Raw genomic sequence first — 17136 nt, forward strand, 5'->3', positions numbered from 1 at the left:
CTTTTCTTTGGCAGAGATCCACCTCACCCTTTTGCTGTGCACTTCTAGACACATGAATATTCTTTCTCACAGGAAAGCAGCCTAAGCCTCTTCTCTTACTAGCCTGAAAAACATAAGTAAGATGACATTATTCATCAGGATTAAGAAGACATTTCCACTGATGAGATGAATAATATTTACCTTTAAATGAAAAACTCAGAATAAAAAAAATCTTGGCAATACATGCTTTTTAAAATTTTTTTGGATAGGATTGCCAGATTTAGCAAGCAAAAATACAAATAAATAGGAATTTAATTGGGCATCCTGTAGTTTATCCGGCAACCCTATTTATAAATTCATCAGGACTTACTAGATTATTTAATGCTTATTAACAAATGACATTATTATGTGTTTTGTTGTGATAGAATGTAATAATTAAAAATTATCATCTTCAATATTGGTTTCCTATCTATAAACAGCATCCTGAATCAAGTGCTTAATAACTTCAAAGGCACTATTTTGTAAGGATAGTAAATTGCCTTAGTATATAAACTTGTATGTCTAATTCTCCTCATGAAAAATAAGGGGAATAAAATGATTTCAAGAAGATTTTGGAATTCTTTATATTGTTTTAGTTGGCATAACAAGTAATATTATTAGTGACTCAGAATTTGTTTTCTTTATTATCCAAGAATTTTTTTTACTTAGGTCTTTTACTGTATAAAAGTCTCTTTAATGATACTTTTCTTGATTACTCCTTGTGGAAAGGGCATGAAATTCAAAGTCACCCAGAGGGTTGTTCAAATCTCTTATGCTATTTCAAGGATATGTGAAACAGCTTGGACATATAGCCTAAATACTCTGAGCTTCAGTTTATACATTTATGATAAAGGAGAGTGTTTTGAGAGTGAAATGAAATAGATGTCTAGGATTTAGAGCTATAGCTGGCATATAATGAACACTTAATAAATATTCTTTGTGTTTATTTTGTTTCTTTGTTTTTGCTGAATCTCCATAGCCACTTTTTGTACTTCCTTTAAATAGAATGCAACACATTTCTGCATTGCACTATGGTGATACTGAATATACTTTTGTCTTCCTTACTATATTAACAGATCCTTGTGGACAGGCATTTCCTTATCTAGGGTATATAGTATATATGTATATTCATGCAGATGTGGTAATGGTGACCTGAGGAGGAGAGGGGTGCAGCTTACCAGTACATTCATGAAGTTACAAACTCTCACTCAGTATCATAGTGTTACTGGGCAGAGGCCTGGCCCTCCGTGGATCTGCCTAGGGCTAGCTGTAGTGTGTGGGTTCTTGATTTCATGTAGGAAACTTTTCACAACAGAAGTCCAGGTGACTATGAGGATACATTTATTAAAGCTGGGGACAGGTAAACAAGGAAGGACTTAGCATAGAAGTAGCAACATGAGGGCCAAGGCTGGGCTCCCTTAGCTCACTGGGAAGTCAGAGAAAAGAGGGCCTTGGGACAGGTTCAGAGAATTAGCCTGGGACAAGCTGCCATTGCTCTTTGCCTTAGAGTTTTGGAGGTGCGTGGGAAAAGAAGTGGGCAAAAGAGAGCAGAAAGGGAATGGTGCAGGCTGCTCCCCAGAGGGAGAGTGTGAATGTTGGGTCCTTCATCTTAAGGCAGGAATCTTAGGGGAGGTCTCAGGGAAGGGTTTCAATAGAATATTCATCAGTTCTTCAGACCAATGTGCCCTTTCAGACTCATGGTCTCCACTGATTGGTTAGTGACCGGAAAGGGGGTCTTTAGTCATTGCAGTTGGTCCTGGTGCCCACCTGGTTTTGCTGCTTTTCTGGACCTGTTGCTGAAATACAACTGAGGCCTAGATGTAAGCTCCAGGGGAGAGAAAGGCCAGGGGAAGAAAGTTTACCTCTAAGGGTGAGGTCCTTGTTTTCCCAGTTTTCTTCTTTGCCAGGTGCTGACCATTTGCTCCTGACTGTAAATTGCTTGGCTGGCCATTGCATTTAGCTATCTTCCTCAGTTTTCCTATTCCACTTGACAAGGAATTTTCCTAGTTTGTTATGATCCTGTATCAAAAGGAGATTAAAATACAACGTTGTAAAGTATGATAGAACATAATGCTATTAAGATAATCTCCCTATCCATTGGGGCATTTTTCTCCTTGAATAGATTGTGGAGAACTAAATAAATATTGAAGTAAATTTCAGGAATTATAATATGCTAGTCCCATTAGTTAAAATGTATATATCTATTTAGCAAAGTCACTATAGAGCTAAAAATCGGAAGTCAGTATCAAATGACCAGTAGTCAATACATGGAAGAATTTATATCCACTGGAGGAATTATACATGATGGGGTAGCCCCCCAAAACATGAATTATTTTCAGGAGGACAGGAACCTTGTAGTACAGGCCTTCCCCCCAACCCCAGGTGAGTGTTCTAGGAACCCATCTATATCAGTGTACCAGCTGGCATTGATGTGAGAGGCTGAGTTTGGCTTCAGTGAATTTTTTTTCTTGAAGACAAAATTTTCATGCCTTTGCCCATATCATGATGGGTGATTTGTGAGCACACCTGCCCACACCACACTAAGTGTTCAGCAGTTTTTGACCAAAAATGACATAACCCCTGTTCCCTAAACTCCCTATTCACCCGATCTCGCCCCAAGCAACTTTTCTTTTTTATTTCCCCAATGAATAATTCCTCAAAGGGAATGCCTTGCCTATGTGGAAGAGGTGAAACAAAATAAAATGGCAGAAGCACTAAAACACATCAAAATCAATGAGTTCAAAAACTGTTTTTAGCAGTGGAAAAAACATCTTGATAGGTGTATTGCATAAAATGGAGAGTACTTTGAAGGTGAGTGAAGTTTAAACATGTAAGAAAATATACACAATTTTTAAAAATAAATTAATTTTTTAGGGTTTCCCTTCATGTAGTAATTTCTAAAGTCTTCATTTTAAATGTAGCTACTTTATACTTTAACTTTTAAAATATTTTCAAATACATTATCTGCTCTGATTCACCAATTACCTGTAGGCAAAGATAAATATTAATAACAGCATTTAATAGACAAGAAAATTAAGGCTTTAGTGTGATTAAGTAGTCCAAGTTCCTCAACTAATAATAGATAGAACGATGTCTTCTGAAATCTGGTCACTACCACTACATCATGCTTTTTCTCCTAGTTGCAAATGAAAGTTTTTGAATAGTTGGTTATTCCAATAGTAGCAACATCACATATATGGTTTGCTTGTTTGTTGGTTTTGCTGTCATTTAAAAACTAAATATATTCATTTTTCAGAATGCAAAATACCATACTATATGAATATATTATAAGTGACTCATTCTCTTATAGTTGATATAATTGGAGGTACCAGGCATTTTAGCCAGGTTAAAAGTTTAAAAAGACACTGACTGAGTAGTGATGATGTCAAATTACAGCAGTGGAAAAGTAGGTAGTTCCTAATTTAGTTCTGGAGGCAACATTCCAGAAGACATTCATATATCTACATGTCATCAATGACTGCTGAAGCACATTTCATACTGTAACATTTTAAATATCAGTTTTTACTGTACCAGCTATATTTCTCAGACCAATGATAGGTAATCTTCTTCACTTTTTTTTTCTTCAGCAATTCTAATCTTTCATTCTTAATAGATATCCACATTTTTTTGACTGTCTGAATTGAGACCATCAGTATGAACACTCTCCTCTTCTTATATCTTCATGGCAAAGTTACCTATTCACCCTTCAGATTGCCTCAGAGAATGATATTTCTTTTCCCTGTGAAGCTTTCACTTACTCCAGCTGCTGTATTTGGCCCCTGTACAAGCCCTCTAGTGACTTTCTCAATTCTCTTATCCTATTACAGCTTGTGGTTTTCCTTATCTATTGGCTCATTATCAGGTTTTCTTTATGTAATACAACAAACAAACAAAAGCTCTCAAACTATAGTTTTGTTTTATTTTGGTCTCCACAGAATTTATCAGAAGAATTGTTTGCACTCATGGCAAAGGTCTGCCTCCATTTATTCCCCAGTAACTTCATGCAATCTAATTTCTAATCCAATACTCTGCAGAAATTCGTATCTGACAGGTCATGAAAATTATCAGATCAACAAGAACTTTCATTAGCCTCTGAGTTTTTGGTGTTTGAGAACACATTTTTCTACATATTTTTTTCAACATTTTTATTTCCTTTCTGCCCCAGCTCTATTGAGATAAAATTGACATCACAATTCTTTTATTTAAATCTTTAACACCTTTAATGAGGCATAACTTACATACCATAACATGTATCCTTTCAAAGTATGTAATTCAGTGTTTTATTTTTTGTTTGTTTATTCACAAGGCTTTTCAACCTTCACCACCATCTAATTTCAGATAATTTTTACCACACTCAAAGAAACTCCATATCATTTCTAGTCACTCCCCATTCCCCCCTCCCCCCAGCTACAGACAACCACTAATTTATTTTTTGTCTCTATGGATTTGGCTGTTATGGGCATTTCATTTAAATGAATTATATAATACGTGGTCTTTATGACTAACTTATTTCACTAAACATCATATTTTCAGAGTCCATCCATGTTGTAGAATATATCAGTACTTCATTCTCTTTTATGGTAGGATAAAACTCCACTCTATGAAGAGACCACATTTTGTTTATTGATTCATTCATCAGTTGATGGTTGTTTTTACCTTTTGGTTATTAGGAGCAAAGCTGTTATGTACAACTGTTTTGTGTGGACATTTTTTTTTTAATTTCTTTTGGGTATATACCAAGGAATGGAATTGTTGGCTCACACTGTAATTCTAAATTCAGCATTTTCCAGAGGGTTTGTGTGTGTGTGTGTGTGTGACTTCAATTAGTATGCTCTCCTTTCCATTCATTGTCTTCCTTTCTCACTATTGCCTCATGGCTTCTCAACAAATGTAGATATTACTCAAATTTTGGCCCTGAGTCTTTCCTCTCTCGGTGTTTTTTTTTTTTTAATTTTTATCAGTAACCTAATATTCTCCCTTTGTCTTAATTACTATCTAATGTCTTACTTTCAGGAATCCTTTATCAGCCTGATTAACCTCACTCCGTCCATTGTATTACTAGGTACTAAAGAAAACTCTTGATTTTCCTGTCAGAAGGTAAACAGTGTCAATCCTCCTTCCAAAACCCATGTTTTGTAATCTTATTTCCCCCTTTCTAAAAGTGGCACAGCTATTCTCTCAGTTACCCTTGACTTAAAATTTTGAAGTCATCATTAGTCCATCCTAGACTTTACTCTATACTCAGTTACTAAGCTCTGCCATTTCTACTTTTACATTCCTTTTTTAAATTTCTATATTCAACTAAAGTAATTCTTATTATCCTTATTATCTCTTACTTGGACAGCTGCACATACCTTTCTATTGGTCTTTCTACCTGATATCTTTTCTCACTCTCTTCATCACTTCTCATCTATTCTTCACAGCATGACTTCAGTATTGACCTGGCCAAGCTTATCCCATCATTTTCAGATTCATCAACATTTGCTTATACCTGTTATATAGTATCAGGACCCTTTGCCACTTATTGTTTAGTTATACTCATAATTAGCTCTGACCAACCAACCTTCCTATGGTGTTTCACTAGCTCCTACACTGAGAACATGTTCTATCAAAGATCAGTTATTTTCTTTTCATTGTTTTTGACCCCACATATTCTTTGGTTCTACTTGACATGGCTAAATTATGCCATCTCCACAAGGTGAACTATTTCTCATGTAAGTTCTGCCCAAATATTTTTCCCCATAAAAATTTATCTGAGCTTCCCAACTAAAAATATTTTTCTACTTATAACCCCCTGAAATATCTTTAAATATTTTATGGCCTCTTGACATTCAATTGGATGTTTCTTAATGGATGGTAAGCTCTTTGAGGCTAAAAGCAATGTCATATCACCACTCTATCTACACAAATGTATAATACTTAGTTCTTTGCTTGGTACCTGGGTCATATTTGCAAAAAAATTTAGTTACAAGTAAGTTTTGATATATTTTATTCTTATGAATAATTTTCCAAATGCTACCTCTTTTCAATCTTATAATTGCAGGATAAATCCAGCAATGTAAGATTTACATACTTGCAGATATTGCAATTTAGTAGCATATATTTTCAGTTAATATCTAATATGTCAATTTAAATTATAACACTATAGCTGTAATGAATACTCAATCCATATAAAAACAAAAAAAATGATATTGGCTCATAATGAGAAAAATATCTGTTAAAGTATTTGAAAAACAAAAAGTAAAGTCAAAGTATGTTTGGGAAAAATATAAAATATTTTATAGCAGAAAGAAAACTAAAGGAGGAATTTCATATAAACCATTGTCATTTCTGGAACCTGTACCATAAAAAAGAGATATTGTAAAAATTTTAGTTTTAATAAAATTAGTTCCAATTTAATAAAATCAGTTACCTTTTGTACTTGGTACTTTTCAAGTTGGATAGAACTCTTTAATTCTATCCAAGAATTATGTTTATTATTGTTATAGATTACATTAACTTTCTTATAAGTATTCTATTTGCAATTCATTATCATTAGGAGAATAATGAAGAAAATAGAGAGATGAATACCATGCTAGTTAATATTATTTTCTGTAACCTGTAGAATGCAAGCTCTGAGAAGGAGAATGTGTTTATCCCCTTAAACTGAGTGTATAATTCTAGACCTGAAAAAAACAAAACCTGTCTTAGCCATTAGTTAACTCACAGGCTTATTTTGTGGAAGGGTTTCTGTGCTCATCTGGAAATTTGAAGCCATACTAGAATACACTGAGTACTGGGTTTGGTCTTGAACCTTGAGGGCTTTGTTAGAGCTTTTGAGGATGACTTGAGGATCCATTCCATTTCGTATTCAATATCTTGATTGCCTCTGCTTTGAATTTACTTCATGAATGCTAAGCCACACATGTGAATGGTAAATAGGAAATTTTACAATGTTTTTCTCACTCTTATTATAGTACCCTAACATAAATTATCTTAGGTTCTCAATTTGGCCTCCATAGTGGTTTACAATATAAAAACCATGCAGCCATACATATATTCTTTAACTTTATGTGAAAAACACTGTAAAAAATGTTTTCAAAAATATTTTCCAGTAATTTGCTTTTATTCCCAACAAATTTGGTCTAATTGGGTATGAGGTATGATAAAATGAAAGGTCAATAGCTACGGGTACATAATTTCACTCTGATGGATTGCTGTTTGAAAATAGGTTATGACAATTAGGTGATTATTTTTTTCTAATAAATATCATTATGAGACTTCTGATTACATTTATCAGTATATTCTCTTTTGTGGGAACATAATATGAAGAAAAGCCAAACAGAATAGGAATTTATATCCTTTGTGGAAGGATGTGAATATATTGTTTTAGCTACTGCACTTGTGAAAATAATTAGAAATTGCAGTTGTTTGAAAGCTTATTTTATGTTCAGTATTTAAAGTAACATGTTAAAGATGTGATGTGTGAGTATGAAAAGCAAAATTCTGGATGTACTGCTGGCAATTTTTTTTTTGTTCTGGTTATCTGCAACATACATGCCACTTGATAGTATAACTACCAAGAGTGACTGTGTAAACATTTTTGTTTTGCCTGTTCCATATAATCATTTCTTGTATCATATTTCTTCTAACCTTGCTATCTGAAACCAATTACAGAAGATCCATTTGGGCTCCATCTATTTTCATAAGAGCCTAGGCAGCAGTGTTTATCTCAGAGATGAATATCAACATCAAATATGCTTCTGAGTGCTTTGTTATTTATGTTTCAGAGAGATTTTGTAGCCTTCAGCTCTCAAGAATGTGTCATGCTGTGCTGTTTATACATTGAAGATATTAATGGGTATAGATGTCATTTTTCATTTTAATGTCTCAGATGCAACAGGCTGATAGGTTAAGCATTCTTATTTTTATGAGGAGAAATATAAGTGATGTCTGTTTTTTCCATATATATATATATTTGCTTTGAAAAAAAAGTTATTTATAAACCTTATAATACTCAACATTTTTGGTTTCACTGGCTTTTTCTAAGCTCTTCTCAACCAATTTTACTTCTGTGTTTTCAAGAGGAAAAAAGTAAAGTTTTCAATGTTCTTCAGGAAGAAAAAAATGTATTAATCTGACAAGTTACAAAGGTTTTTTCACTCTTAATTCTCATAATAACCTACTTATTAGAATTACTCTTTCTATGAGATTTATAACTAGCATAAAGTTACTGCTACTGTAGTAAGATAATATGCTTGAACTTTCTATTTCTTTACAAAGTTTGATTTATTTGAAATTATACAGTAACTATTACGAATGGTGTTACAAATATTTTAGAGAAAAATGCACTGAATTATGTAAAACATGCATTTCCACACCTTTGCAGCCTAACAAAAAATATATCTTTAATCTATTATACAGATGTTTTATTCATCTTTTCAAAATATTTAATTTAATATGATTTCAATGTATTTTCAGACTATCATTAGAAATACATTTATTTAGGAAATTAGTTTATTTGTTAATGATATAGTATGATACATAACAAAGTCCAGGTAAGGATTTTTTCAGAAATTCATGAATTTAGTACCACTCAAAATGGGGACTGGAAACTTGTCTTGAAGCAAACAAACTCACATATATTAATTGTCATTGAACACTCTGTGAAGAGAATACAAAATATTACTGTCATGAGATTATTGTTATCTATCAGATGAGCCCTCAAAATATTATTTAAATGACAAATGTGTATTTCCCTCTTTATATTTTTTTTGTGTGTGGTTGCCAATGTATGTATTTTTTGTTTATTTTTGTTATATTTTTTCCATTATCATTTATCCCCCTATAACCTCTTTGACTTCCACCCAACCCTCTTCCTGTCCCCCTCAATCATCACACTCTTGTCCATGTCCATTGAGTCCTTTTTCTTTTTTGTTGGATTCCTCCACTCCCTAATTCTTCTCCCCACCCCTGCAGAACTATCAGCCTACTCTCTGTTTATGAGTCTCTCTCTATTTTGCTTGTTAATTTAGTTTGTTCATTAGATTCCACATAGGGGTGAAATCATTTGTCGTTTTCTGACTGGCTTATTGTACTTAGCATAATGTTCTCCAGATCCATTCACGCTGTCACAAATGGTAGAGTTTTCTTCTTTTTTACAGCTGACTAGTATTCCATTTCGTAAATGTCCCGTAGTTGTCTCATCCACTCATCTACTGATGGAAACTTGGGCTGCTTCCAAATCTTGGCAATTGTAAATAATGCTGCAATGAACGTAGGGGTGCATATATTCTTTCAAATTAGTGTTTCAGGTGTCTTCAGATGATTCCAATTTTTTTAATGTCTTAATTTTCTTTAGTTTTACTAAAATTAGGTGACTTCATTAAGTAAAGTACACTCAGTTCAAAACAAATGTGTTTTTGGAAACTAAATAGGTTTGGCTGCCTTAGAAACCTCTTTCTCATCATTCATTTGAATCAGACTCGGACAATATTAAAGAAAAATTTGGAAACATCCTTTGCCTTTTGTTCTAAATTAATTTTTTTACAGAGAGTATTTCTATAAATACTTAAATGGCTCACAGAACTTTGTGAATAGCCCTGGCATTTAACTTTGCTAGTTACCAATTTAGTCAGACAAATGATTTTCAAATTAATATTTTATATAATTTTACATGTAATACCTTATATTGATGGAAATATTTCTGCTCATAATCTTTCAACTCTTGAGTAACTATGATAATAAATTATAAATATGAACTAAATGTGTCTGAGCAATTGTTTATTGAAATTAAGTCCTAAAATGTTACCCAGAATATGGGGGGGGGAATGTCATGTGATGCCTGAGGTTGGAATGCACACTGACAGGGTTTATGCTTAGGAGTTTTTAATCACTCCTGATCTGGAATTGCTTTTTGGTCTCCTACCTCTCATGTTTGCTGTAGCAGTGTCTACTACTAAAAAAAGAATGTTGAAATAGGCAAGATGTTCTTTTTCATGAGGATTTGTATTGAAAAGAATATCTCTAACCATTTTAAAGATCAATGTAAGTATATATGAAAACAACATACTTTAAAAGTAGAAGTATGTTCTAGCCAACTATCTTGTAGTATTCTATTATTATTACTCCTTTAAAAACAGTGCACATGTACACATTTGTCTAGTGATAGTTTCATGACATGCAATTCTAATATGTCTAATTTTCTAGTGTCTTTCTGTAGTCACTGGGCATTACATATTCCATTTTGTTACCTATTTGGGTTGAGTTGAATGAATATAATACAGGGTAGTGAAATGGGTAGGGTTTTAGGCTTGACAGACAAGAGTCTGAGCTTTTGACCAGATTCTGTTCACTGCCTTTTAACTTTAATCAAGTTATCATAGGTTCTTCAATTATTTGTCTACAGAATGTGAAAAGTAGGCTAAACGATTTCTAAGGCATTTTTTCCAACTTTGGAATTCTTTAGTTTATTACTAATTCTTCACTCCATTGGTCAAATGATTGGAGTGTTTGTCACAAGACTTTACAGCTCCTTCAGGTATTGGTAAACTGATGAAATCTAAGGCAAGGATGTTGGAAACAACAATAAAATGACATATATTCTGTAATAGTTCTATTTAAAAACATAAAAGATTATATTGTAGCTTCCTTTTTTAAGTTCTGATAAATGGGTATGCCCTCTTTACAGGTTAAAAAAATAATTCATGATGATGCCACATGTTCTCCTTTACTAGAATTATACTCATTTCCATCTAACAGTTCCTTTGATGGAATAGAGACATTATGGCATACTGGAATGCACTCTGCCAGGAAACTATTGATTACTCTAGGCCTCACTTTCCCCATTTACTAAAATGAAGGGATCTGATTGGATGATTTCATGACTTCAAGATTCTCAACTATGTTCGTTAGAATCCTTTACAAATAGTAAATGATCACAGAATTAAACATAAACTGAATAAGGTTGTATGTGTACAAAATAAACTAATGAACTCAAAGGGGAAAAACAATTATGTGACAAATACTAGGCAAACTCTACATGGAGTTTGGCACCAAAGGGGAAAATAGTTGACTGATTTTTTTTTTTGATGCTTTCACATTGACACAGCCTAAGTCACACTATACTAATTTCCATTTGAAAATATTATTTGTAGTTAGTTTTTAAGTTGTGATTAAAAATGAAAGCTACATTATTTGGACTATCAAGTGAAATATTTCAAACTGAGTTTTGTGATATTAAAGTATTTATGGAATTAATTTTTATTTGGCCTTTTATTCAACCGTATTTTATAATAAATTTGCCTGAGTTCATTGGAATGTTCCATCCATAGAAACATTTAGGTTGACTTGTAATTACCTGAACAATTTAAAAAACAGAGGAATATTTTTTAGTGTGTTTTCAAAAAGTATGATTCACAAACTGTGCCAGACTCTTGTATGGGAAGACAAATCGATGTTGTTAGGAGATGCTGCTAGTACATTCAGTTTGTTTACTTTGGCTTCTATGTCCGCCTGCTTTTTTAGAAAACTTGCTTGGAGTCAGACTGTAGCAGCCCTCCTTTCTGTCTTTTCATAATTGATCAGGGGATGACTGCCTTCCCTGAGGGTTAAGACGTGGCAACTTTTTCTGTTTGCTCAGCATCTCAATGCAGTAGTTCAAACATTGTTCACACCAGCTGGCAGTGTAATGCCATATGCACATCTTGTCAAAGCAACTGTTGCCATGGTTACTAGGAACTCTCTTAAAAACCAGATCATTGATTCCAAATCAAAACTGTACTTTTTTTTAGGTTAAAATCTAAATTATTCTAGAAGAAATTTGATCTAAAATGTTTTCCCCATCTTGAAAACTATACCAAGTATTTTAAAACAGAGAACAACAAAACAAAACAGCGATGCATTTTAGTTTTATGTGTTGAAAAATTTCATCACTATTGTTCATTGAACTCAGTTGAAAGAAAAATATGTTTGTACAGTTGAGGCTCTTAAAAAGTTTTTTAAATTAGTTTATACTGTTATCTTTAAAACATCACAATATGTGTTTTATTTTATTTTCTTTTATTTTGTTTTGTTTTATTTTTGTTATAACACTAGTTTTTATATAAGTATATATAGTACTGCAAATTGCTAATCTACCTCTCCTCTGGTAAATTAAATGCTTACATTAATTTCTTATGTTCAGCTTTATTTTCCTGAGTAGGAGGGAAACCATAAACATAAATGAAAACACCTATTTTGATTGGTATTCGGTCACACATAGAAACAAACCTGATTGGTTGAGTGGTAATTTCTTTGTTCTCTGATTTTGCTAAGAATGCAAATGAAAACCACTCACTTTTATTTGGCATTAAAACTTCACTTTATTTTGTCAAAGGAGAGGTTTCCCCCTTGAATTGTAAGTACAAAAAACTGTTTTAAATCTTTAGTGACAATCCTATTAATTCATTTTCAAGATAATCTGATGTTGATTTGTCAAATTTAATTACAGCTTCTGGTAACACTTGAAGTTTACTGCTTTTGCTTCAAAATTATAATATGAAAATGCAAATTGAATAATAATTTAAAAGGGAGTGGGCCTTTTAGTTGAACACTCAAAGACAAGTTCCTTGTGGAAATGAGGTTATTGATGTAGTTTGTGACTCTTTCCTTTGCAAGAACTTTAAACAAATTAACTTTATTTCTTGCCGGGTAGCAGCCATCTCAATGACTTTAAATAAAGTTATATATATGTGTTATGTACATTTTTTCACATAAGAAGAAAAAGATTATTTAATGTTTTTCTCGAGCGAGGAGAGTAGAGTGGGGTTCTTATACACTGAAGACTATTACTATTATTAATCATTAATTTACCTTTAACAAAATATATAGAAGTTCCTCCCTTTTTACTTCTAGGCTCTCCAAGCAGCAAGACAACTTCTCTTACAACAGCAAACAAGTGGATTGAAATCTCCTAAGAGCAGTGATAAGCAGAGGCCACTCCAGGTAGGTAAAATATTCCTGTCCTTAGGGTCATATTTTAAAACATGTTTATAATATGAACAGAAATGCAGGCCCAGTTGTACACATACAGAAAATTATTATATTTGCATATGTAGAAAATTTTAATTAGAAAAGAGAAGCCACTCTATCTTCTTGATAGAGAAAGGAATAATTTTCTATTAGCATAGATTTCAAAAGTTTACAAGGTCACTTATTGCAAAAAGTATGTAGGAACTGCATTTGGTATATGTAAATGTAAAAAATTTTGTATAAACTCCTTTCTGGGATTTTAATGGAATTTTATTCACAAAAAGGTAAAGTGTGAAATTTCGTTCTTAAAAGAAAATCATAGTAAAATGGTTTAGGAGGAAACAAAACAGTCTCAGACAACCCTTCAACAATTGTATCTAGTGATAAATGCAGAACACTTCCAAGGTTGCCAGAAAAACTGAATTTGCCAAGGAGTTATTGATATTGTTACAGTTATAAAAATACATTCTGGAGTTTGCTGTACCTACTATGTTCATCTTATGAAGCTAATAATATGTATGTATTTCAAAGTAATGTTTTATTATATAATATAACCATTGTTTTCTATATTCTTAACAGAAATACATAGGACATTGTTTCTAGGAAATAAACACGTTTTTAGGTTACATTTAAAAAATATTTGCAAGGTATCTGAAGTTGCATAAAATATCTTTCAAAATGGTCATCAGCTCTGTTGAAAGATAAGCAAGTTTTCAAAAAATGTAAACATTTGCTTTAACAAATCTGTCTTGAAAAATTTTTAGGCCTAGCTGTCTCTTTTCATTTTTTGGTTTACTCCCAGATGTTAGTAACTAAGTATTGCACAATGGACTTCTGAAGCTTAGTTTCTATGACAGAGAATTACAGGCTACTGAGGTACACACAATCCAGGAACTACTTATTAGTTAAAAACTGGATTAAATTTATGTCCCTAGACAGATTTAAGGTTAGAATATATATTCTTGGGAACAAACCCCAAGGGGGATAAGACATATGTTTTAACAGGGTAAAATACAGATGTCTGCCATGATTTCTAATGAGTTAGGTTAAATCAGCCTGAGTTTAAGATCCATCTTAATGAAAAATAAATAAATAAATAAATAAATATCACATTCTTTTGTTTTAACTAATCAGTAATTCTGTAGTGAGGCATTTTCCTCCTCATCATTTCCTCAAGTAATAACGGTGATTGGAGCACTTCCACTGAGTTATCTGATTCCATGAGAGCCTCTCCATACATTTACATGACAGAAGAAAAATTGCAAAGAAGTCACAGATGATAGCAAATGCAATGTTTATCTTCACTGTGGTTTCAAACTACGAATTTTGCTTTCTTGCTGGTATAAAAAGGAGGTTTAGATGCTGGCAAGCATATGCCAAAAGTCGGAAAGAGTGTATTATTTTGAATATCTGAAAAAGACTATATATTCTCCTAATTCTATTTTATTATGTCTCCTGACAAATTAGACCAAATAGTTCTAACTTCCTCTCCAAAGTTAAGTCCACTAGAAGTTTCTTTATTGATGGCTACCACGATATCTCTAGGAAAATATGCTTGGGTTTAAGTTTTTCTATTTTCTCTTTTTGTTATATTAGAAGGCAAAATTTGATACTTTGTTTAACCAAAACCTGCATAATTTTTGTGGAAAACACACACACACAATAATATGGGAGTAGTAAGGACTCCAAAGTGAGAAATTGTTGTTCATGTACCAAATGTTGTATAAATAAAATTTTGTGTGTAAATCCTCAATTTTGTTATCTTTATCATAAAATGGTGATTTAAAGTTTATAAATACCTTTTAACAATTTTAGTTGCTATTACTATAGTTTATTGTGTCACATTTAGTGTTTTGTGATTCATATTAACATAAATTTATATACATTGTATAGATTATAAAACTCTAGCATTTTATTCTTATTGTATAATTATAATGGGATCTCATACCAAAATATCATAAGAATGAAAAATTGGTTTCTAAGGAGAATTTAGAATAATGAGTGAAGATGTATTTGTTCACCAAAATATATACCACAGTTAGTATAATGTGATTCTACATTTTTTGTATTTTGTAGTACTTGATAAGTTTAGCAACTGGAAACATGCTGGGATTGTATTAAAAATCTAATAAAAACCTAGTAGCATTTTATACTAGCTTGCACATGTTGTCAATGGACAATATTCAGTAATACTTATTTTTTGCCTCTGCAAATACAATTTAATGTGAGTGGCACTACTTGCCACTTATGTTAAAGAAGAGGGTAGAATATTTTCACTAAAATTATAACTATTTCATATGAAATTAAAACTTTAAAACTTTTATGATTCTCTCAGTCTAGTTCTTTTTTCTACTTAACAAAGAGTTTAACCAATTTTTCATAATAAAGTTGTTGTAGATTATCTTTTAGAATTAAAAGATATAACTGAAGGCATTTAGTGTTAATAATAGATCATGTTAATGATAGATTTATCAGGCATAATATATTGTTAGAGGACCAAAAGAAATATATGTTTTTAATTTTAATATATAAATTTGATGGAGAACTGTTTCATATAGCTTAAAGGAAAATACAGATTTTAGAAAAATGTTTTGATGGCTCAAATCACAAGAACAATATTTGTTACTTATACTCAACTGAATTTCTTTCAAATGTTGAAAAGTGGTGGACAAATTTGAAGTGTGACATGGTCATGGTAGAGAGTCTTTCTAGCAGAATAGTATTTGTCTATTATTTTTTCATTACATTTTTTTCATGTTTTTGTACTAAAGATGGCACAGATAGTAGCATAGTTAATCCAAAATGGAAAGAAAAGATCAGATTTAACAAGCTTAAATACCTATTATAGTAGTGATTTCACTTTCATGTATAATGTCTGAATAAATATATTTGAAACATATTTTCATATGTATTCATTACCTGAAACACCGATTAATTAGGGACAATTAGTAAATATATTTATTAATGACATATTGATGAATAATATATATTGTGATGCAAATAGGAGCTGATATTAACCTGTGACCAGATATTTCTTTTTATACAGTCTTATTATGTGTCCCAGAATAACAAACCCTAATAATAAGGGCTGAAGATGGCCTCTCACCTTAATTTGTTTATTTATCTATATCTACTCCTAGCACTTCCTAGATTTCATATACCCATAGTGGTCCATAATGAGGAAAGTTAGCCAAAGAGAATAGGTAATGATTTTAATCTCATGAGACTAACTTCCAGATTAAAAAGGGTAAATTCACACATACATGTTCACAAACACACATACATTTGTTTCTTTTGCATTTTATTGAATTTATGGGGGGTGACACTTGTTAACAAAATTATACAGGTTTCAGATGCACAATTCTAGAACACATCATCAGTACACTGTGTTGTGTGTTCACCACCCTAAGTCTAGACTTCGTCCATCACCATTTATTCCCCCTACGCACACACATTTTATATTCACACATGCACACTTCCATAATCTGTAATTTAAACATATGTTGTAAAATACATTATCCATTTTCTAGCCTATGACAGATCTACTTAATTTAGTTTAGGTATGAAATTGGTCGCATTATTGTTCTTGTTACATTTACAGCCATGAGACAGACTTGTGGTTCTTCAACAGCTGTGCAGAGCAGAGACGTAAATTTAAGGTAAATGCCATCGCTTTGCTATCTTAGATGAATATTAGTGTATAGCATTGTAATCATTTCCTTCATTGTAGGTTAATATTTAACATAAGGTTATTTTTTCCAATAGGTAATTAATATTATTTTAAAATTAATTCTGTTAATTAGTTCAAGAATGGAGTAGTAAAAAGCAAAAGTGAATTAAACCTAGGGGTCTTATTCTGACTCTGCCACAAACTAGTCATATAAACTTGAAGAAGTCATTCAACATTTCCAAAATATAGACATTGGGCTAACCGATAAACAAAATATAATATTCTCTGGTAAAAGATTTATTTCATTTTTAAGTGATGTGCATCTTAATTTTTCAAGAATAGCTGTACTTTGTTCGATATTAGCTAATGAGTTAAGGATTATTTTTATTTATTTGTTTTCACTTACAAAAAACTTTAAAAACATATCATAGCCAAAAATAATGCTTTGGAATCAAGGA

General features: G+C 32.0%; 1 protein-coding gene across 2 annotated transcripts in view; it reads left to right on the plus strand.

The window, feature by feature from the left end:
* The window catches only part of FOXP2 (forkhead box P2), an 849049-nt gene that overhangs the window by 639998 nt on the left and 191915 nt on the right, over nucleotides 1–17136 (plus strand). For both annotated transcript variants that reach the window (XM_053926724.2, XM_071221693.1), the window contains one exon: nucleotides 12892–12981. In XM_053926724.2, the coding sequence (XP_053782699.1) occupies nucleotides 12892–12981 (90 nt within the window). The remainder of the gene's footprint in view (nucleotides 1–12891; nucleotides 12982–17136) is intronic.

The sequence above is a fragment of the Desmodus rotundus genome, chromosome 6 (assembly GCF_022682495.2).
Source record: "Desmodus rotundus isolate HL8 chromosome 6, HLdesRot8A.1, whole genome shotgun sequence".
NCBI classification, from domain to species: domain Eukaryota; kingdom Metazoa; phylum Chordata; class Mammalia; order Chiroptera; family Phyllostomidae; genus Desmodus; species Desmodus rotundus.